This window comes from Branchiostoma lanceolatum, chromosome 11 (genome assembly GCF_035083965.1).
Source record: "Branchiostoma lanceolatum isolate klBraLanc5 chromosome 11, klBraLanc5.hap2, whole genome shotgun sequence".
NCBI classification, from domain to species: Eukaryota; Metazoa; Chordata; class Leptocardii; order Amphioxiformes; family Branchiostomatidae; genus Branchiostoma; species Branchiostoma lanceolatum.
In genome coordinates, this window is record NC_089732.1 from 1,948,435 (window position 1) to 1,971,976 (window position 23,542).

At 45.2% G+C, this 23,542-nt stretch overlaps 4 protein-coding genes across 5 annotated transcripts in view; 3 read left to right on the top strand and 1 right to left on the bottom strand.

Moving 5' to 3' along the window:
- Positions 1-17,918, bottom strand: part of LOC136444388 (ankyrin repeat domain-containing protein 13C-like) — a 57,387-nt gene extending 39,469 nt beyond the window's left edge. For both annotated transcript variants that reach the window (XM_066441917.1, XM_066441916.1), the window contains exons 1-6: positions 17,524-17,918; positions 14,894-14,935; positions 14,465-14,569; positions 13,618-13,703; positions 13,233-13,278; positions 12,840-12,906 (exon numbers count right to left, since the gene is read on the bottom strand). In XM_066441917.1, coding sequence (XP_066298014.1) covers positions 12,840-12,906; positions 13,233-13,278; positions 13,618-13,703; positions 14,465-14,569; positions 14,894-14,935; positions 17,524-17,740 — 563 coding nt within the window. In that variant the 5' untranslated portion in view covers positions 17,741-17,918. The remainder of the gene's footprint in view (positions 1-12,839; positions 12,907-13,232; positions 13,279-13,617; positions 13,704-14,464; positions 14,570-14,893; positions 14,936-17,523) is intronic.
- LOC136444854 (chaoptin-like) lies at positions 1,088-7,129 on the top strand. Its single transcript, XM_066442607.1, has one exon. It carries the CDS (start codon positions 1,704-1,706, stop codon positions 6,198-6,200), a length of 4,497 nt encoding a protein of 1,498 aa, XP_066298704.1. The 5' UTR covers positions 1,088-1,703; the 3' UTR covers positions 6,201-7,129.
- Positions 8,864-12,588, top strand: LOC136444384 (protein artichoke-like). Its single transcript, XM_066441913.1, has one exon. The coding sequence runs from the start codon at positions 9,038-9,040 to the stop codon at positions 12,335-12,337; it is 3,300 nt and encodes a 1,099-aa protein (XP_066298010.1). The 5' UTR covers positions 8,864-9,037; the 3' UTR covers positions 12,338-12,588.
- Positions 17,919-19,019: 1,101 nt separating the features above from the next.
- LOC136445471 (tripartite motif-containing protein 2-like) lies at positions 19,020-21,543 on the top strand. Its single transcript, XM_066443515.1, has one exon. The coding sequence runs from the start codon at positions 19,029-19,031 to the stop codon at positions 21,204-21,206; it is 2,178 nt and encodes a 725-aa protein (XP_066299612.1). The 5' UTR covers positions 19,020-19,028; the 3' UTR covers positions 21,207-21,543.
- Positions 21,544-23,542: the final 1,999 nt, after the last annotated feature.

Consider the following 23,542-nt stretch of genomic DNA (forward strand, 5'->3'; position numbering starts at 1 on the left):
AACTAGGGACAAGAGAGCAGCTACAGCTAGGGTAGAACAGAGCACAGTAACAGCTGTAGACAGTCCTGTCAGGAGGGAACCTTTAAGACTTGTTCTCCAGGAAATCCTGGAGCTGATCAGAAATCTTTAAGAATGTTGTGTTCTTTCTTACTGTAAAACCTGATATTATGGTTGATAACTGACCTTTGAATAAGGTTTCAGGACAGATGTCAAATTGTGTTAATGATGAATTTGCATCATGATCATGTCTTGAGAAGAGAGAGTGAGTGAGTGAGTAAATGAGTGAGTAAATGAGTGAGTGAGTGTGAGTAAATGAGTAAGTGAGTGTGTGAGTGAGTGAGTAAATGAGTAAGTGAGTGTGTGAGTGAGTGAGTGAGTAAATGAGTAAGTGAGTGTGTGAGTAAATGAGTAAGTGAGTGAGTGAGTGTGTGAGTGAGTAAATGAGTGAGTGAGTGAGTGAGTGAGTATTGAGAAGCCAAGGAGATAAGTGAATTTTTAAATTAAGGCCTTGCTAAACAGACACTATCAGACATGTAGTAAAGTTTGTTTTTTACCAAACACACAGAAAAGTCACTCGACAAATTTTCAACCACCTCCATCTGTCGTCATAGGTATCTGACCTTTGACTTATGACAAGAAGACGGTGGTAAGTTTGTATGATGAAAAATTTGTCTTTATGTTGGATCTCAAATAAAAGAACAATATGTTTTCTACCAGCATATATCAATTACCGTAACATTTTTAAACTAAAACATGCAGACAGTTATGTTTCTTTCTTTAAATGTTTTGCAAGATATCTAGGGTGTAATCTGTACAAGTGATCACCTCACCTTTAAATATAGACTACCTGGCCAATGTGTCCACTTTTTGGTGATCCCTTATAAGTCCTACTTTGTCACAATCAGTAAGAATCCTGTCTATAGTGACCACCTGTCCACATAGACCAGATTTCATCGGTCTACTGAGTGGTCTTCTTGGACAGGTTTGACTGTAAAATGTTTTGGGAAATGATGCCTGACAACAGTTAGATCCAAGTCACCTGGAGGAAGCAGACAGTGGTTACAAAACAGTCTTGTTTGTTGTGGTGCATCTTGAGTGACCTGTTTTTCTGCTCCACAGATCTAGAGACGCAGCAGTTTGGGTGGCCAGGAAGCCGTCAGCAGACAGTAGGGTACAACGGAAGAAGCAGGACATTCTTCAAGATGCCCACATAGCAGAATGATCCACTACAACCCTCCGAATAAGTGAGATACGAGTTTAAAAGAGGTCAGAGTCCGGAAACTGGACCAAAGGGCCCTGAGTGTTGTGTAAGGTGGCAGATACCCAACTACCTCTGGATAAGAACATGCCGCACAAGTAAAAAACACATGTCCGTCCAAAATGCTGCAGGAAAGCCACGGGCCACGACTCCCAAAGTGATCAAAGCAAACTCTGATATGCAAGAAAAGGACTGTTCAAGGTCGCCTGAGCCTCAGAAGTGGTAAATATTGTTGTTTGCCTTGAAGGAATGCCCGGTTTGTGGGAAGTCATCTTGGCACTTAAGTTGTGTAAATAATGCAGAGCAGATTGGAAGCAGAACCAAACTGCAGGAACTGACCTACCTTGGGAAGAATTCCTTCATTCCCCGGCCTTGAAACATGCAGACAACAACTCTTTCCTGTTCCACCAGACAATGGTGACTTTGAGACTGTTTCAGGCTTGTTATGTTTGACAGAGGAAAGCCAAGTGCAGGTGTAACCATGTTGTATGCTGTGTTCATCCCCTTGCTGCTTGTGAACGTGGTGTTTGTGGAGGGATGTCCACCGGTGTGTACCTGCTCTACAGACGGTTATGGTAGCTCACGGATTGACTGCGACGGAAAAAACACCGAGACGACGTTCCCCACTGGGTTTCCTCGCGACACGTTTCTCGTGGACATCCGCAACTTCCAGGTGTCGCGCCTACCTGCCGAAGCCTTCACCGTGTATCCCAAACTCACCTACATCTCCATCCGCGACAACGGGATCGTAACCGTTGACGACAATGCCTTTGCGGGCGCGGACGGACTCGTGGATCTCCACATCACCAGCAACGAGATCGAGTCCATGCAGAACAAGCTCCTCGAGCTCCGACAGCTGCAGAACCTGTACCTGACACGCAACAAGCTGACGACGCTGGACGACACGCTTGTAGGGCTCACCAAGCTGCGCAAACTCGACCTCAGCCATAACCAGATCTCAACCATCCAAGGCGCCTTCCCTGGCCTATCCCAGCTCAAGCAGTTGGACCTGCGCCACAACAGGATTAAGGACATCGGCGGAGCGTTCGGCGCCCTGGGAGCGCTGACTTCACTTTACCTGCAGCACAACGACATCAGGTCGGTCCAGTTCTCCTCCCGCGAGCTTCGCAGTCTGCGTCTGCTGGACCTGAGTCACAACAGAATATCCTCTCTCGCAGACGGAAGCATCTTCGTTTTTCTCCCCAAAATAAGGACCATAAACCTCAAGCACAACTCTCTCTCCACCATGGTCAACAACATGACCAGTTTCCATGGCAACGACCTCCGCCTGTCCCACAATCCCTGGCACTGCAGCTGCAACATGCGGGCCATGAGGGACTGGATCTCGGCGAGGAACGACCGCGAGCAGATCAACGTGACGTGCTCCCAGCCCAGGCGAGTGTTCGGGGAGAAGATCTGGAACGTACCGGAAGAGGAGTTTGCCGCGAACAGCGACCCGCCGTGGATCCGAATGTCCGACAGTTTCCTGACGGTACAGGAAGGGGAGGACGTCAGAATCGACTGTCGCACCACCGATTGTCCCATCACCAAACTCAGCTGGAAAACTCCCAAGTCTGAGGTGCTGGAGTTGGGGCATCGCGCACCTCGGACTAGTGTGTCATCCGAAGGCTCTCTGTCCATAGGACAGATACAGAAGCATGAGGCAGGGTTGTATCAGTGCATAGCTGAGAATGTCAACGGCAAAGACGAGGAAGTGGTCTATATTACTGTACAGGGTGCAAGCACGCCACCCCCACCCACAAATCGGAGAACGAACTTCGACACGGTGCTTCCTCCAGGGCGACGGGACCACGTCGTTGTCAGCGGGACAGCTCCGCCCGAGGTCACCACGCCGGGACCAACCCCTGACCCCGACTATTGTCCCGACCTCTGCGAGTGCAACAACAACCCCGCCTGGGGGATGAGCGTCAGTTGCCGTGGTTACCACTTCTTCCTGGACACCCAGGACAACGTCCCTGTCTCCGCTATCTGGCTCAAGCTGGAAGGGTTCATCATGAAGGTCCTTAAAGCCAAGGCTTTTTTGCATCTCAAGAAGGTCCGCTCCATGTCCCTCAAGTACAACGAAATCACGCACATCACCAACCAGACCTTCCAGGGTCTCACCAGCCTGCTTTTCCTGGACATGAGCCACAACAACATCTACCTGTTCCACAATGGAACCTTCCACGACCTTGGCAATCTGGTGGAGCTGACCTTGAAATGGAACAGGATGGTGGACGTCAATCACTCGTTTGTTGGCTTGGGCAGGCTGCTGAAACTGGACCTGAGTCATAACTGGCTGGTGTCCTCGGAGGGCTTGATGGCAGGAATTCCCAGGCTGTGGTACTTAGACCTGAGCTACAACAACCTGACTTCTCTGTCTGACACTTTTCAGAGCCCCTCTAGGATTAGAGTGCTGAAACTAGCCCATAACGATCTCTCGGAGTTGGACGGACAGCTCACCGCTCTCACAGAGTTAAGAACTTTTGAGGCGCCACACAACAAGCTCCGCAGGCTGACCGAAGACTCCTTCAGGAAAGTGAATAAGATCTGGGATCTGGACCTGAGCTTCAACAACATTGAAACCCTACGGTACCCGTTTCAAGGAATGCGCGAGCTACAAGAACTGAATCTCCGTGGTAACGACATTCAGTACCTGGACTACGCCCTGCGTGGGCTCACGACTTTGATCGAAGCTGACCTGAGCTTTAACAAGATTGAAACAATCGTGTATGAACTAGACGAGCTCACCGAACTTCAAGTTCTGGACCTGCAACACAACAAAATAGAGAGGCTGGAAACTTCTCTTAACAAACTGACCAACCTCCGAGAACTGTTGCTAAGCAACAACGGTATCAAATATCTGGACAGCGGGTTCAACGACCTGAGGAAACTTGAGCACCTAGACTTGAGGAACAACCTTATCACCTCGGTTGAAGATGTCTTCCATGGCTTGGATCATCTTAAGTCGTTACACCTGACCGACAACAAACTGACTTCTGTCACCTCACTTCTAAAAGGCCCCAATGTGTTAGAGGAGTTATTGATGGATTATAACAGTATTGAGGAGGTTGATATAAACTTCTTTAACAGCCTTTACAACCTGAAGTGGTTGGATGCAAGCAACAACAAGATAGGAAACATTGAGGGACTCTTCTCAAACCTCACAAATCTGGAGTACTTACACCTCAGCAGCAACAGGATTGTGTCCATCGGGGACGCCTTTAAGAACTTGAACAAGTTGCGGACGCTTCACCTGAGTAACAACACCGTGAAACACATCCACCGTGTGTTCAGTAACCTGCCCGAGTTAGAGTTCCTCGATCTTTCGCACAACGTCATTACCTCCATACGGAATGGTTTCTCCAGCCTCTCCAAGCTGCGCTGGCTCACCCTCAGTCACAACAAGATCATCTCCATTTCCGAAGGTTTCAAAGGACTCGACAATCTAGCGACACTTAAGCTAGACCACAACAATATCCTCTTCCTTGTGAATGGGTTAAACAGCTTGCAGAGTGTCAGACACTTAGATGCCAGTAGAAACCAGATCAACCACGTGAAGGGTGTTTTTGCGGGGATGAAGAATTTGAAGGAACTGTACCTCGCTGGAAACAGCCTTCGTGACATCAAGAAAGTCTTCAACGAAAACAGCCGGAACACCCTCAAAGACCTTCAATGGCTTGACCTTCGAGACAATAAGATTGACTCCATTTACCGAGTTTTTGAAGGCTTGGAAAAGCTCGAGTCCCTGGACCTGAGTAATAACAACATCAGGTTTCTGGACCGAGCGTTCGTAGGTCTGTCCGAACTGCGTTACATTCATCTGGGGCACAACAAGCTGCAAGACGTGAACGGCCATTTCGAGGACCTGAACTCCCTCACAGACCTGCACCTCGACAACAACAAGATCACCAACATCGACAAGGCTTTCAAGAAGACTCCTCGTTTATCCTGGCTGCAGCTAACCTCCAACTACATCTCAAAAATCACTGATGCCTTTGACGACAGCCCAGACCTCCTCGGACTAAACCTCAGCAGCAACAGCATCCGATCGCTCGATCGCGCCTTCACAGGAGTCGACTCGATCCAACACCTGGATCTGACGGACAACAGAGTCAGCCACATCAATGGCCATCTGGACAACTTAGACCTGCGTTCACTCTACCTGGGAAACAACTCTCTGTCTGATATGCGTGGCGCCTTCAGCAAGCTTGACAAGCTGAGAAGTTTAGACCTGAGAAGAAACGGCTTGACTAACGTAACAGGTGTGCTTGAAGGACTGAAGACGTTACAGGTGTTGGACCTCTCCTTTAACAATCTCCAAACAGTACAGCAGTGTTTCGAGACCACTCCACACTTGTGGTGGTTGAACATCAGCCACAACGAGCTGAACGCACCTGGCATCGCAAGCGCCTTCGAAAGCCTCCACAGGCTCGAGGAGCTGGACTTGACCTTCAACAACCTGACGACCTTGGACCGCTGGTTCACGTGGTACCAGAACTCCACGTATCTTGGCAACAACCCGTTCCACTGCACCTGCGAGCTGCTGTACCACCGCTACTGGATGCTCAGCAGAACGGACGAGAGAATCATCGACGCAACGTGCGCGACCCCCGACCGCGTACGAGGGGAGAAACTCTGGGAAACGGACGCTGTGAAAGAGGCGGCGCCGCGAGCGAGAGCGGCTCCCTACAGCGTCGTCACGAGAACGGGAAACGATGCACAGCTACGATGCCAGATCCCTGGCTGCCCCGAGCCAATCAGAAAGTGGACGTTACCCAGCAGTAAGAAAGTGTTGACGAGTCAGGGAAGGTTCGAACTGTTGGAAAACGGAACGTTGAAGATTAGAACCGTGAGGAAGAATGATGCAGGAAGGTACATCTGCCATGCCAGCAACCCTTTAGGTAACGCCACAAGCACAGTGTACCTGTTTATAAGATAGCAAAGTTCTAGCCAGGCTATGCCGGGGTAAAAAAAAATCATCTCTAAGAGTTTTATCAATTTCGTCCACACCAAATTGAATGTAATTTCTTGGTTTACAGATTTTCAAAAAATCTATGCTAAATCGGAAAACACAAATTCAAAATAGATTCTGACAAGAAAGCCTGTACCTTGGTTCACTCAGCTGACCTTTTGCTGAACAATAGGTCTTTCAAATGTTCAAAAACAAAGAAAGTAAATTTGGAATTTATTCTACCAGTCTTTTTGTATTATACATGTACATGATGTACTGCCTAGATGTAAAGACAAGGCACCCAACTGTTTCTTGTTCTATAAATAAAAGACAACATTTGTTGAAGCTAGCTATATATATACTATAGTTGACCAAGAAAGAGGGTCAAGGGCAAGGTCAAGGCCTGGTATGGAACTCCTTAGTTTGACTTTGAGTGACAGGTTTCAGCTTAAGGCATGTTTTGTCTACAGCATTATGGATGACCTTTCTTTTAGAGACATGGATTTTAGGTCTTTGACTTTATTGAAATTGCAAGGACACAATACATTGCAGAGCACAAGGCGGCATTGCTGATATTGTGCCCATCACATTACAAAACAGTCACATTTTCTTACTCTGTAAAACCTGTACAGCCTAAAACTTTCAAAAGTTTACCAGAGTTGCACTTGGCAAATGACATGATAAGGAAGTACTGTACCAAATACAATGGAAAATGAAACTTGAGTAATTGTACAGCTGTTTTTCAACACTAGGTAGTACTAAGTTGTCCTCTTCTTAGTATATCGTTAGAATTTATAATCATGTACATGTGTATGTATCTTTTGAATGTTTTGATTATACAATTGAGTGATTATCTGTTTTTGAAACATTACAATCATGTAGACGTGCTGTACATATTAGTGTGTCTAAACTTGAACTTGTTCTGAAACATCATTAAAGTTTGGTAATCTCTACAAATAGAGTCCGTCACTGCATTTGCCAAGCATAGACTGATCAAGTTAACAAGGCAAGAACGATCCTTCCCTCTTCATCAATGATTCTCCCCTGATGAACTCACCCATAAGGTAACAATGATCTACCCCTCTACCTCTACATAATGGGACCCATATTCTATATCATGTCTGTCAGGCAAGAACGGTTCACCTGAGGGCAACCCCATTTTTAAGTTAACAATGATCTTCTCCCAGTGATTAATGAGACATCCCTGACCATAAAACACCCCAATGAAAACAATGACCCTCCCCCAAACATGTAGTTGACCCACTGATAGGAAAACAATTAGCCTTCCTTGGTGATTGACTCTGTGTTTGGACAACTTTGTATTGTTGATAGATATACCTGCAAACAAGAATGGACGACCCCTTTTCCCTCTACTTGGTCCCCTCACCAAGTAAAGCAAATATGTGCCACCCACAACAACAGACCCCTTGCAACAACAATAAGCAATCCCTACCTTCAACTTACCCATAATACAACCACTCTGCTGGACGTGCAACTATAATGAGCCACCCCTGATACCTACCCCACCAAAAGCACATGAGCGGCCGCCATCTTTGAACATACTTCAAGTTAGTACTTTACTTTAGTCGAGCTCCAGCTCGAACCAAACTTGAAAACTTCCTCCACTCCACCCTTGAACATAAACCAACCCCTAAGACAGCAATTATCTCCCCATTAACCAGTCTGCCCCCTTTCATATTATTATAAGTGGACAACAATGACCGATCCCTCACTATGGACCAACCCAGAGACAGTAACAGTCCACCCCAGGTGATACCCACACCCCTAAGACAACAATGATCTTTCCCTGTTCCCCAGTGCCCCCCCCCCCCCTCCCCCCAGGAGGTCCATATGGGCTGTGTTACTCACAGGCAGCCTTGTGTGTGCAGTACAACAGTTCACTAGGCTGTGGTTACAAAGGGGTCAAGACATGCTCTAAAAACTCCTTGGAGTGTATAAGACCCAAGAAAGTCTGCAGGAGCCTTGAGGAGATGGCGAGAAGTTGCTGACAGTACTGATTATCAAGGGGTCAAGAAACTGTAAGTGGAAGATATTTTTATCCTTATTTATCTAAATTGCAACTAATTGCAATTTTACTTCTTGAGACACAAGGGCCATGCTCTTCTGGAAGCAGTCCAGGACTTTCAGACAACCTGTAAATACTGAGTGACAGTAAGGAGTTAGCACCTAGATTAGCACCCAGCTAAGCTTAGAAGGCTTATTTCTAGCCACACTAAACCTATGGATACAGGCATGCTGTTTTATACAAATTTCCTTGATTTTAGCTGCGAATTAATGGTGCAAATATCAAGATGGCAATGCATTTATACAGGAAATCTTAGTGACATCCCTCATGTAGAGTTAAAGTTAATACCACCCTCTCATTCCTTGTCCGCAAAAGAATTTCCACCAACTTATCATTAACATCTCATCACCTCAAGAAGCTAATTAAATCACTCTATTTCTACCTGAAACATGCACAAAGTCTGATAGTCAATACAGTGCCTATTTATTTATCTAATTTCAAAGTGTGTGAATATTGTAAGTAATATTTCAAACGCATAACTGTAATATTATCCAAAGGAGATTACAGAATTCACCTATGTTGGTTTGTTTGCTAATTATGTTAAAAATGCTATTTTCAGAACTGGTGACAATGATGCAACAATATCCATTCTGCCTTTTGACTGCAACACGATCCTGGATGCAGTACTGGTCTGGACCCTAGGGGGCACTGCATCTCACTGAAGAGGACCACCTGTTTAAACAGCACCAAAACTACATAGTACATCTGTAGAAATTGCTACAAAGGACTTTCCAACAGGATGTTTCCTTTCCTGTATCTCACACTGTTATCTTTCAACCAAGTTTCAACGATTCCAGCACGGGAAGAAACATTTGAGTTTTGCCCGCTGCTATGTGACTGTGGGTTAGACACAGACTCCGAGTGGGGGCCAGGCGCTAGTTGCCATGGGTGGGGGTTCCTGGACACACCCGACGACCTCCCCACGCAAGCGAACTGGCTGGAACTGATCGGGTTCACCATGGGAGGGATTCGGTCCGGAGAGCTGCGCAGTTTCCGGCACTTGCGTTACCTTTCGCTGAAGGACAGCGCCATTTCTGTGATACAGAAGCGCGGGTTCTACGGCCTGACCAAGCTCAAGGTTCTTGACCTCACCAGGAACTTTCTCGTGAACATCGAGGAAATCCTTGGAGACGTCAGAGCGTTGGAAGTGCTTCATCTACAGTATAACCGACTCAGAAATGTGGAGACCGCGTTTCACAAGACCAAAAACATCACCTGGCTTAATCTGAAAAACAACAGGATCAGCTCCATCAAAATGGCCTTCAGGAATCTGACAAAACTTGAGACATTGTACCTCCGTTACAACAACATTACAGACCTCGGTACAGCATTTGCCAACCAGAAGGTGCTAAAGAACTTAGATCTGGGGCATAACCAAATAAAAGTCATCAGTGCTGAAGCCTTTGCAGGTTTAGTGCAGTTACAGCAGTTGTTTCTGAACAACAATGAACTGAGGGTTGTCCACAACAGGGCATTCACATCGCTGAAGCAACTATGGCGACTGGATTTGAGTAACAACCGAATCGTACGTATAAATGGCCTCTTTCGAGCAAACCAAAAACTTCAGGAGTTGGACTTGGGAAACAATTTCATCCGTATGGCAACAAAGGCGTTTCAAGGACTCCACAAGCTTGTTGACCTCAACCTTCGGAACAACCAAATCCGAACGATCCGGGGTGCGTTTGGAGATCTGGACAGTATGGAATCTCTGGATCTTAGCAATAACCAGATCACCGAGATCCAAGGATCCCTGAACTACTTGATCAACTTGAAGGAGCTCCTTCTTGCCAACAACCTCCTGTGGGCCCTAACCCGGCAGTTCCGGGGGCTAAACAAGCTGGAATACCTCGACCTTCAGAGTAACCAGATCCAGCATCTCGGTGATGCATTCCGCGACCTTGAGAATCTAAAATGGCTGCTGCTACAGGAGAACAGGATCCGATCTACGGTGTCGGCCTTCCAGAGTCTAAGAGAACTTGTCCACCTGGATCTGAGTCACAACGACATCGCCCACCTCAACTACAGCTTGCATCAGAACAAGAAGGTTGAACTACTGGACCTGAGCCACAACCAAATCCAGTTCGTCTCATGGGAGCTCAACTACATGGTGAAGCTCAAGTTCCTTTACCTGCACAACAACGCCCTGACCTTCCTCAGGAATGGCTTTCACAGTCTCTCAAACCTGAAAACTCTAACCCTGGCACGAAACCGCATCTACTCCATAGAAAACGTGTTTCGGGACCAGGAACAGCTTGAGTCACTCGACTTGAGTCACAACAAGATCAGGGACATCCAGAACACACTCGACAAGCTGCCGAAGTTACGCTGGCTCGACCTGGGAAACAATCGCATTGGTATCATCTCTAAAACCTTCTCCAACCTCGTCAACCTGGAAGCTCTCAGTCTTGACCACAACATAATTGTCATGGCCATCGATGCCTTCACAAACAATAGGAAACTCACAAGACTGGATCTCAGTCACAACCCGCTCGTTTCCATCATAAGGCTTTTCACAGAACTCAGCGAGCTCAGAGAGTTACATCTGGAACACAACTCTATCCAGAAGATCAATAACACCTTAACTGGTCTGACGAACCTGCAATGGTTATACCTACAACACAACAAGCTGACAACACTAGCTAGAGAACTTGGAAAAGTTCCCAAGCTGCAAGGTTTGGACATATCACACAACAACATCTCATCGCTGGACAGAGAGTTTTCGAAGACGCCACATTTGGTGTCGCTTTACGCAGGGCACAACAGCATTGTGGACATCGCCAGAGCTTTTTCGAAAATGCAGGAAGTAAAGGAAATTAACCTACAACACAACAGAATCACAGACATAAGAGGAGCCTTTAACAGAATTGGTATGGTGGAGAGGTTGGACCTAAGTCACAATGACATTACTGATGTTGATGACTGCTTCAATGAACTGCTAGATCTGAAAAGTTTAAACCTAAGCAGCAACAGAATCAAAAGTGTGAAATATGTACTGGATCAGAATAAACTGTTACAACAGTTGGACCTCAGTCACAACAGAATCGCTTCAATCCACTCATCTTTTACGCACCTCGAGCTGCTGAAGGAGCTGTACTTACACCACAACAACATAGAGTACCTCGACAAAGGCATCTACAGGAACAAAGAGCTCCAAATCATCGACCTCAGTCACAACAACATCAGCGACATCAAGTCAGTGTTCAAGCAGCACCCAAAGTTACGAGAGCTCTACCTCCAACACAACGTCATACAGAACATCGGCAATGCCTTCCTTGATGACAACATGATATGGAGACTCAACCTCAGCTACAACAACATCGACAGCATCGGATGGACCTTCCGCGACTTCCCCAAACTTTCCGAACTCTACCTCAGCCATAATGTCTTAGACACTGTCGAAGGAGCTTTTGGACTCTTCAGTAAGATTTCTGTGTTGTATCTCGACCACAACATGATAGGCCCCAGTGTGACCGAGCTCTACGTGGAACTGAAGGACCTCACAAAGCTGGACCTGCGCGACAACCGCCTCACGACGATGAGCTACCAGATCCAGCACTACGGCAAGTTCAACAAGACCTGGCTGGGAGACAACCTCTGGCACTGCGACTGTAACATGGTGTTCTTCCGCGAGTGGCTGTTGCTAAGATACGACCGTACGGAGATCGACGTTCAGTGCTCGACGCCGCTGAGGCTTCGCGGGATGAACCTCTGGGACGTTCCGAGGATATTTCTCGGGGAGGAACCGCCGGTCGTGTCCATCTACCCTGGGGACTACTTTGTGAGGAGTGGATACAGCGTGGTGTACAAGTGCGAGGCGGAGGGATGCCCGACTCCGCAACTCGAGTGGACCAATCAGGATGGGATCGTGCTTAACGAGGAAGACGACAGTTCAAGAGTTCGTGTCGGTCCAGATGCAGACGGAGCGATGTACCTACAGATCAGACCAACGCTGGTCTGGGACACGGGAAACTACACGTGCACTGCTACCAATAACGGGGGGAACTCAACAGGAACTGTGTTTCTAAGTGTAACACCATAGCCCTAGATACAAGCAGATATGCTCAATATATATATTAAGGCTATATGCACTTGATCATGTAAACCTTTGTAGATATGCTTATAAAACTATATGCACTTGATCTTATTCATAACTTTTACATATATCATATATGTCTATTCTAATCTGCTTCCCATAAACATCTTCATTCTTTTGAACTACAATGTGCAACAATAGTTCATCTGTCTATGTTAAGTTCCTACTACAAGAATAAAATGCTTGAATAGTTGTTACATTGTGGACAAGGACTCTTAGTTAGGGAGCTTCAACCAAAGCTTAATGTCATATATTGTACAGATGTGATAAAAAAACTATATAATGTATGGCATAAGTAGGTGAATTTGATATATTATTACACAATATTGCCTAATAACTATACATGTAGCTGAGGACCAATTGCAACTACAAAGCCTGGGAGCAAAAGCACACTTCATTGCTCAAAATATATGGCTGTCAACCAATCACATTACTTGTTACAACCAACCTTATGCAGACACCACTCTTGTATATTCTGCATGTGTCTGAGGGCAGTATTCTGGAGACAAGAGGAACTGGAACACATAAGAAACACATTCTGTTAGTCTCAAATTCTACATCTTACAATGGGAGAGTATGCCAGGACTATATGTATGTCATTGGGAGGTGGGATTAGCATAATTTCACAACTAAAAAATGATGTTACCCGGTATTGTCAAAAAGAAATCTCTTGATTCAAAAACAATTTTCTCCATTTAAATTGCTCTGATGACATACATAACATTGTATTTCTATATGGTCAAAAAACACAGAATACAGCTAAAATATAATGCTTTCCTATACAACAAGGAAAACACTGTACAATCATGTATATAAGAGAAAAATGACCACTTGAACTCACCCCAGCTGTGGAAATCCCACTTCAGCTCCAGGTAGAAATCTCCCAGCTGTACACACAATGAAACATTTGTCAATGGCAAAACTTATCTACAATTGCCATCTAATATATTACATTTGATGGGGAACAAATGAAACAAAAACACCTTAATTAAAGAAACATATTGAAACTGAAACAAAGTTAAAGAGAACCTGAACCCCTAGTAGAGAACCTGGCTGAAAGTAAGAATGACAATATGTACTGAAAGAGGAACTTTATAAAAGGGTGATGATATTTCATTTCTTTGCAAACAATGAGATTGATCAATCATAATTATCAGTTATACCTAAGCCAGGTTTCTTGAGAATATCTAAGAAGAAGAAGAGGGTAAGACGTTGACCCTATATACCTCCTGAAGTGCCTGTAGAAGCTCCGGCCGCTTCTCCTCCAGAGTCTGCCTGGACTGCTGCTTCAGCTTCCTCAGCAGGGAGGTGACTGGGGGGCAGAAGAGACACCTAGTGAACACATGTGGTACTGCACAAGACACCAAAAAACAGTTACTCAAGCAACTGGATAAATTTTGAAACAGTCAGTTCAGACAGCATCCACTATCTTTTGTCAGTGACTAATGGAAAAGGATAAACAACTGGATAGATTTTGTAAACGTTCCGATGTTTCAGATAGCATCCACTACCTTTTACCAGAGGCTCAGTCACTGGCCAAAGGTAAAGGTAACTGTAATGTCTGACCATACGCAAAATACATCCAGTTGCTTGAGTAACTATTATCTTGTGTATCTTATTACCTGGATGTCTAACCTTCATCAACATAACAAGGGCCAATGCTTCCTGGGAACACTTATTACCACATAATCATCAAATTACTCAAAAGCCAACTAAATATGTGTCTATAAGATAAGCATTATAGTAGAATTATACAACTTAAATGTTTCAGGGCTCAAGATAGCAACAGTGGGTTCACTTTCTTTTAACCCTTAAGCTGCCAGTCCTGGTTTAAAGAATACAGAAACATGCCTTGTGTGCTGGGCCCGGTTATAACCGGGATAGGGTATTCCCCAGAAGAAATCAGCTTTGCGTGCGTGTAGCGCTCGAAGCCCGGAAGTTAGGGACGTTAAGGCCATAAAAACATTTTTGATTTTTACTTGGAAGCTTAAGGGTTAAGAAGAGGAGAAGGTTATATCAGGAAGTGTGACCCTTAGCAGGCTGAGGGTTAAGTGGTTAGACCACAGTTCTTACTGGTTTGCCTGTCTCCGTAACTGATGGCTTCCGCCAGCGGGTTCCAGCCTGCAGCGTTCTTCACACGCACAGGTGCACCATGGGCCAACAGCAGATGCACACACTCTGGAATAAGGTAAGATAACATAGCTCACTTTTAAGCCTTCACGAGCTTTAACAAACACAACTTTTTTCAGGAAAAAACTTCTAGATGAGAAAGTGTCCTGCATGCATTCAATTTACTTAAATTGACCCAAAATAACATGTAAACATGACTCCAAATTTTTCACTTCTATAAGCGTAGAGATTTTGAACTTGTCAATGTGTTTCGGGCCCTATTATGTTTGACAATCAAAGTAGCCAGAAACTTTTAAGGATCCAAACTTCACTAGACATGTTCCCAGCCCCACCTAGAGAATTTGGGTGGAATTGCAGCAAGGCAGAACTCACCTTTCTTGCCCAGCATGACAGCCAGATGCAGAGCTGTGTTTCCTGCAGGAAAAGAAAGGTAAAACTGATCAGTCGTAATGAAAACATACAGACTAAATTTTCATATCTTTCATCTTGATATTTTCTTTTATCCAAATAAGGATAATTTTTTTCCAAATTCCATCTCACCTGGTGTATTGTACTTCTGTAATAAAATCTGCTTTGAAAAATAAACCAGGTACTGATATTCAATTTTTTATATACCAAGTATGCTCATAAACATGCCTGTTCCTAATTTGGTATGTTGTATAAATATGATGTTAAATTTGATTTGTGTTGTTCTTGACTTTATGATAGGAATATCATGCAAAATGTAGAAGTACAACCAAAAGCCAACAAAACACACAAAGCGTAAAATGATTTGTTTTTATCAATGAAATTCACGCACTGTCAAATCACTCGGTCGCATCGAGTCCCCCAGCAAGTCCAGTGAGATAGTAGCCTTTTTAGCTTCCGTACGCTACCCAAGCTCCACTCCACGCCAGCGGAGCTTTGGTAGCACAGCGGAGCTAGGGTAGCGGACGGAAGCTAAAAAGGATAGCACTCAGGCTAGTGAGATAGGGGCTTAACCTATGGAAGAATGGTGCTGCACTACCCATTAACGATCTCTGCGCCACCTGGTCAATGTCAAAATTCAATTTTGCTTAAGTTCATCAATATTTGCTTGTTCTTGGCCATGTTTCCCCCTCCCAATCTATGTCTGTAGCACTAACTTGCGCTGAATTTCAGGGTAGAGTCCTGACTGGTGTTTCATTTTTACACTACCGAGCTCGCGAGACAATCAGAACGACTAAGATTTTGACACAGATTGGCACTGACTGCAGCTGCCTGTTCAGTATAGATTGGCCTAAATCTGCTGAGTGAGAGGAAAATGTCTCCTGGCTAATGATCCTCTGGGGACCGGCTGCACTCAGGACAATATCGTTACTAGTAATGGACGTCTGCTTTACTTCAACACTACAACTTACAAGACACTACGCTGGACAGACTTAAAAAATATTACCACTGCATGTGAGACGGTAAGGAAAATTAGATTGTCAACTTATATCTGTTTATCTCCTTGTTCTGATAAGATAGGACTGATGATGGGTGATTTTGATGTGCGATTCCTATATATACAGCATAAATGTTATCATTAGATAAGAAAGCTAGAGTTTAGAGGGTGACAGGCTAAACAAAAGGTAAAAACAGAAACTATGTAGCTCCAGGTATATAGATGTTTTACTGATGAGGGATGATAGCGTAGTAAAAGATATTTATAAATCCCCTCTAAATATATACTCTTGGTGTTAACTTGCATCTGAGTATTATCTTAATCATTTTTCTGTACTGACAGCCATTCTGTTTTCTATGTGTGCCTTAATTCTCCTAAAGTCTAATCAATAAAAGTATCAATTGGAAAGATGAGCTGAACCTTCATTCAATTATTGTTTATTCTATCTTAAATATCTACTTATTTATTTATCTATGTATTGAATTTTTAGATAGCTGGGTGGCCCCATTTAGCTCTGTCGAGTTGTTTTTCAAGGGGCCCAGTCTACAAAAAACACATGATTTAAATCTTCTACATTCCTCGTTTTTCAGTATCTATATTTGCCAACAGTACCATCAACGTAGCAGGCACGCAATGATCTCTGCAGTTGCGAGGGATTTATCTGTAGATTACTTACCTAATCCAGGATGCAGGGTATTAAGATACTGTCTGCATACCAGTGTGGTATCACAATAGGATCTTCCCATCAGGGAGGTTAACTGACTCAGAGATTGATATTATTTTGAGTCGTGCCACTGGCTTTTACTTTTTTTTTACCCAACGATAAAAACAGAGAAAACATTCATGTTGTTTTCTTTCTATGATGATATCCCAAACATATATATACCTGAATCTCAACCTTTCACTATTACATGTTGTAGATTCACATAGAATTCTAATCAGATTAATGATAATCAAGTTCTTGGTAGGAGAATTAATCATGATCTTTATAAGGATTGATATTATCTGTATTTGTATTGTACAGTCGGCCTAACTGCCCATTGGTATAACACATCAGCTTCATACCTATATGTTTCTAGTTAACTTCATCATTACTGACTGAATTAGTGAATATTATAAAATAAATAGAAATAAAAAATCATATGACAATCTCTGGAGGCTCCAGATTTTTGTGTTTAATATCATGCCAAACTTTCATCGTTTGCATGTTTTATGATGCCAAAACTTTATAAAGAGTTATCTTACTCCTTGTCAGACGTTTTTACGAAACACAGACCTTGCCAACGTATCATGCAGCCCGTACGGGCACACGCCCACGTATTTTGTATAATTTGTAAGTTGCATGTTTACAAAGTTTTGACAGCACATGACTGATGCATGATAGATTTCGGATGGGACGATCTTTAATACTGAGAGTCATATAATTTGCTTACTTGTGTGTGCGCAGCTTTTGGTAACTGTAGTTAGTGAAAGCTACACACACCATACTTTAATTAATAGTATACCATATTGTTTAAAGTAAGTTTACGCCTAGCGCTTCAGGCACGACCAAACCCGGCCCCTCCCCTCTTACGAAACAACATCGTTAACATCTTACCGTGTACGTCTTGCTCCGTCACATCGCAGGTTCTAAGGAGTGCAGACACCCTCTTGATATCACCCTGGAAGACGCTGTAGTGTAGAGGGTACCTCTTACTCATAACTACCGGGTCGGGGACCACTAGCAGCTCGGTGTCCGGGTCGCCTCTTCCCGAGCCGGACTCGGTGGTCGGCCCCGCTCCCCCCTCGCCCTCGCTTCCCGACTCGCACGGCATGGTCCGCTCGTCAGGGCCGTCCAGTCTGAAGCTTGACACGAACGCGTTCTCGACCACGAGCAGGTTTGCGGGGTAAAGTTGCCGATAGTTTTGTGAATGGCGACGGCGACGTTACATCAACAGCAACAGGCCGAGTTTGGAATGAGCGCCGCCATCTTGGACTACGGAATAGACCTCTCGTTCCCAACAACAACAACAGTCACGTGATCGACTCGTTCCCAGGCGACGGTTGGATCATGGATGGGTTCAGAAACTCATCAATCGAATCATGATCAATCAAATTCTTATCGATTTTCTAATAATCATTAATACAGACGAGATTATTATGGAAGAATTCTCATTCCACTTTTGTGAAATTAAACCCACTACTTCACATTGCCACAATAAAGCCTGTGATTGCGTAATCCTCTTGAGCAAGAAGAATCTATTAAAGTACTAAACGTTAATGACATTGGGTGGCTTGTGTTATGCGTGTGATTTTGAAGCATTTCGTATGTCTCTTTCGAGTCTACCTGTTAGAACATTACCGCCAAAATATCACCAAAATAAGCCGGGGGTAACATCTACGACAAGTTATAACTACCTGATGTCAGTTTTTGCCTCGATTATTTTTCCCAGTAATATATTTGCGACGATGTGTTGTATATTTCATCATCAATTCAGCGTATTTCCCCGTAGCAGAGAACACACACGTACACACACATTAGAATGGGAAGAGAGATACCCTGTCAAGTGCAATGAGTATATACGTAGTCTGAGCTCAAGCCGCCAAGCCATTGAAATATATACACGAGGCATCAAAGTATGCCATATACTTAGGTGTACTGCTAGAGATACAATACGGATACTGTGTCAACAAACTACAGCAGAATTTAATACCAATTATCAGAACAACTAAACAATGCTTCAGAATTTCCTTTACAGAAAGTCCTAGTACTGTATATTGCTCCATGACAGAAAAAGTGAGCGAATGTACATATCTATATGACGGTTTATTCTAGCGGTATACACTGTGTTCTGGAATTGTCCAGAACACAGTGTATGCCACTAGAATAAACCGTCATGTAGATACGTAACGTTACAGCAATAAGGATGTTTTGAGTCAAAATAACACGTTCACCAATGGAATCATGCCAGCCACATATACATGTATACACAGCCTTCCGACACGTCAACATCCGTGTTGGACAGAGATCCCACGAACAGCCTCGCAGTTAAGTCGCCAGTAAACGTGAATCTGATCTGTTCTTGCAATCGTTCTACTATTAGTGTCAAGATGGCGAGTAAAATGACAAGTGGTGACTTGGACGAGCAGGTATTGACGTGTCCACTTTGTATGCTACATTTCAGAGATCCGAGAGTCCTGCCATGTCTGCACACATTTTGTAGGGAGTGTCTGCAAGAATGGGCCACCAAACAACAGCCGCTGGAGTGTCCAACCTGCCGCACGCAGGTCAGTCTACCAGACCAAGGTGTGGACGGACTCAAGACCAACTTCTACGTCAACAACCTGCTGGACTTCGCGGCCGTGAAGAAAGGGGCGGGGCCAGGTGTGCCGTGCCAGGTGTGCGAGGGAGGGCAGGATGGGGACAAGTCGTGGTGTGTCGACTGCGCTGCCTGGATGTGCGACTCCTGTACGACCGTCCACTGGAAACTCCCGGGTACGAAAGAGCACGAAGTCGTCCCCGCAGAGGTTCTCAAGGCGGAGAAAGACGTGAGTAAATTCCAGCGTAAACGTCACTGCCACAAACACAAGAACCAAGAATTGGTCTTTTACTGTGAGAGCTGTAACGCTTTGGTTTGTACGGCATGTACCGTGGTCGACCATCGACCGGGCAATGATCACAATCCGGTTGAAGTTAGCAGCATAGCCGACAACAAGAAAGACAAGCTGAGACAACTCCTCAGTCATGTGGATCCACGTCTTAAAGAAATGCAGGATGCTCTTAAGGAATTCGACAAGGAGATGATGAAATTAGACAGCTCAAGAATAGAATCGGTCAACCAAGCAACCTCATACTTCCAGCATCTCGCGGACCTCCTGCAGAAGCGTGAGAGGGAGATCCTGAGTCAGATTGACGCGACGTACCGCGGCATCGGGAGGACCTTGGAGTCGCAGAAAGCAGCGGTGGAGTCGGGATTCTCCAGGCTCGCGAGCGCGCGGACATTCTGTCGACAGGCCGTGGATTACGAGAACGAGATGCACATTGTGGAGATCGGAGAGCAGGCGCAGAGGACGGTCGAAGGTTTGCTTCTGGAGCAAGTCAACCTGAAGCCGGAACAAGACAAAGTCCAGTTCTCGGAGAAAGTAAGCGTGGCGGACTTTAAGAAAGACGTTGAAAGCTTGGGGATCGTGAGCACGACGGTGAATGTTGACGTCTCGAAGTGCCGGGTCGTGACGAAGACGCCAGTGGTCGGACTTGAGTGCACGTCGGTGCTTATGACTTCAGATGAGGAGGGCCAGGCAGTCGCGGTGAGTCGGGAAGCCGTCTCGGCGTGTCTGACGGGTCCGGCGGGAAACACGGCGGTACCAACACAGCTGCGGGCAAAGGACGAAGGGCGTGTGTGGGAAATCCTGTACACTCCAGAGGTGACGGGGAGGCATAGGTTAGAGGTCAAGGTCAAGGATAGGGATGTGGCTGGCAGTCCGTTTGATGTCGTCGTGCGAAGTAGAGAAAGCGCTGTCATAACTATAGGAAGTGAGGGTAATGAGGAGGGGCAGCTGAAAAAGCCACTAGATGTGGCAATCGATGGGAACGGTAACGTTGTAGTGCTGGAACAGGTGAACAGGCGTGTGCAGGTGTTCGATGCAGGGCGTGGAAACGTGCTGAAATGCTTCCCGATAGACAGCGACGGGCTGTTCGGAACAGGCACGGACTCCAGCGGCAACCTGTTCGTGACGTCATTCGGTGAAAGCTATGGCATCAGAAAATACTCCCAGGAGGGGAAACTTTTGGCAACGTTCAATCCTGAATACCTGCGACACCCGCTTGGAGTTGCAGTTCTGCAGGACGGCCGCATGGTGGCGGCAGACAAGCAGCAGAAGTCGTGTCTCCTCCTGCAGCCTGACGGGAGCCTCATCCGTGAGATCGGCAAGGGGCAGCTGCAGGACCCATGGTTCATCGCGGTTGACCAGTCACGTGGTCTGATGTTCGTCACGGACAACCGTGCGCACAAGGTCGTCGTGTTTGACCTTGAGGGCAACCTGAAGTTCAGTTTCGGCAAGCGGGGACCGAACCGGGGGGAGTTGAACGGCCCGACAGGTGTGACGCTAGACCCGGCAGGTAACGTCATCGTGGCGAACAAAGCGGACGGCCGCGTGCAGGTGTTCGGGCCGGACGGGACCTACCTGCGAACCGTGACCACGACGAGAGGCGCTCCTCACGGACTCGCGCTCACCCCGGATGGTTACGTAGCCGTAGCATGCTATACCGGACACTGTGTAGAACTTTATAGGTACAAGTGAGCACGGCTGGACTGGTCAAATCTTGACTTTAAAAGTGCTTGTCTACTATATATATATGAAATACTTGTTTTGTGGGGTCTTCGACGCAAAAGTTGATAGGAATGGTCAGAAACTATTTCTCAATTATCCTACTTGGTTTCCTGTCGCACCTTCAGAAGTTTATACCTATAAACTTCGTCATCAATACATGACGTATACATACTCTATCTTAGCAGGTACTTGGAGTCGACTCATCGGCTCCAAGTCGACTCCGAGTCCACTCCGAATAGAGTCAGCAACTTGGAGTCGACTCCGAAAACGCATGTGTAAACCCAGCTACTGTTTCAGTACGTGGGTGGTTGGAGATGTAGTGTGAACTAACCTTTTTTGCTGCCAGAGAATTCACGGTGCTGTTACTAATCACTTCTGTGCGTGGGAAGATTATGTTAAAGTGATCTTACTGTCTGTTTCTCTAGCGTGCGTGACTAATAACAGTAGACCAATCTGTACGTGCACGAATGTTTATTCAGTTTAACGTATAGTACTGCAGTCTTGTATTAAACCCCTAAACTTGTCCAATGGTATGTCCGAAAGCTTTTAGACAAATGGATATTCTTGCTATTTTACATGTCCATTGAGCCAAACGCCATTTTCAGAATACTACATCTTAATCCTATCGCGAAGAGAAATTATGATTTGAAAAGCTCATGTGCACCTGGATCTGATTACAATATAATACAATACAACAAATTGCAATACAACAACACAGTGTTTACCTGTCGTTCCACTAAACACAATTGTTGAATCGGCAACTACAATGTGCTCAACTAATTACTATGTACATGTTGGTAATGAAACCTTTGCTGGTCATTTCATTCTCGTAATACAGACATGTGTGATGTAATACAATCTGTATTGCACATGATATACATTCATCATCATCATCCACTGGTTTCTGCATCTGCAGTCGTTGAAACAGCATCATATATGCATTACAATTAAGGCTTTGTAAAATACAAGCTGATTATTACATACATACACATACACAACCCTAAAACATCACGTTGTATCATCTATGATACCATTCTAACTTTGGATGAGATTGACTTCGTTCCATCACATCGATGTGAAAAAAAGAGAATACTTTACAATAAGAATGTAATTTTTGGTCCTACTGCATCCACCCATGAACAAACATTCGTTCATGGTAGCTTTAAAACATCATTCGGAGTTTTGGGAATATAAGGTCGGTGTGTTTTGCTTCACCTCCCCTGATGAATAGACAGATGAACGAGCGCACGGCTCAATGTCATCCATTCCGTACGTATCGGAACCCTCTCCACTGTGACCGGTGTTTTCACTCTGATAAACGTCCAAAACATCACGTGCCTTTGCAGGGGGTTCGATTGCGTTGGGTATAGTTTTTTCCATGAATGACTGATCATTGTATAATTTGGGCGACTTACTATCAACTCTATCGTCATCGGAAACTCCCCCATTGCGGCCGGTATGATCACAAGCCTGTGCACCTGGACCAGTTAAAGTAGTGATACCGTCTTCTTTCTTATGAATGGTCTTGCCTGCAGTTTCAACATCCCCAAGATGATATTGGGGTACATCAAAAACACAAGGCGACGTTTCGTAAGGTTCAATTGTGTCAGGTATAGTTTCGTACATGCAGGAATCCAATTCTGGAGTATCGCTGCAACCCTCCTGATCATCAGCCTGAGTGTTCTGACCGGCGGTAGCTTGATTGTAAGAAACGTTGTTTACAAGTTGGCCAGCCACCATGTTGTTTGCGTGACCAAGTGATACATCAGAGTTATTAGGTTGTTTTCTAGCCAATGCACAATACACAGCTAACCCCAAACCAAAGAGGAAAACTGTCACTCCAACTACTGACCCAATCACCGTGCCCGATGCCATGGTAACGGTTTGAGGAGAGAACGTCTCCAGATTCTCTGGCGTTTCTGTCATGGGTACAGAGTGAGCATCGTTCCCTTCTTTCAAGTCTGTCAACTGATAGAAGGTTCTAGCTGCTGTCAAAACACTATTAGAAACGTTTAGTGACAACAGGGGCGAAGTGGTGACGTCAGCGGGACGAATGCTCTGACGTTCTGTGGGACAGAGACCGTTAGGATCACAGGGTTCGCCTGGGTAGATTATACTATTTTTGCATGTAGGATCCCAGACTTTATAACATCCTGAGATATATTCATTTAATCTGTGGAGCTCTACGTTTTCTACTATTGAAGGTGTTTTACAGCGGAACAAAGACTGCTCTTTGTACATGGCGAGTGCGAGGCCATTTCCGCTGAGGAAATCTAAGCAGCTTGGTGATGTTTCATTTCGGCACG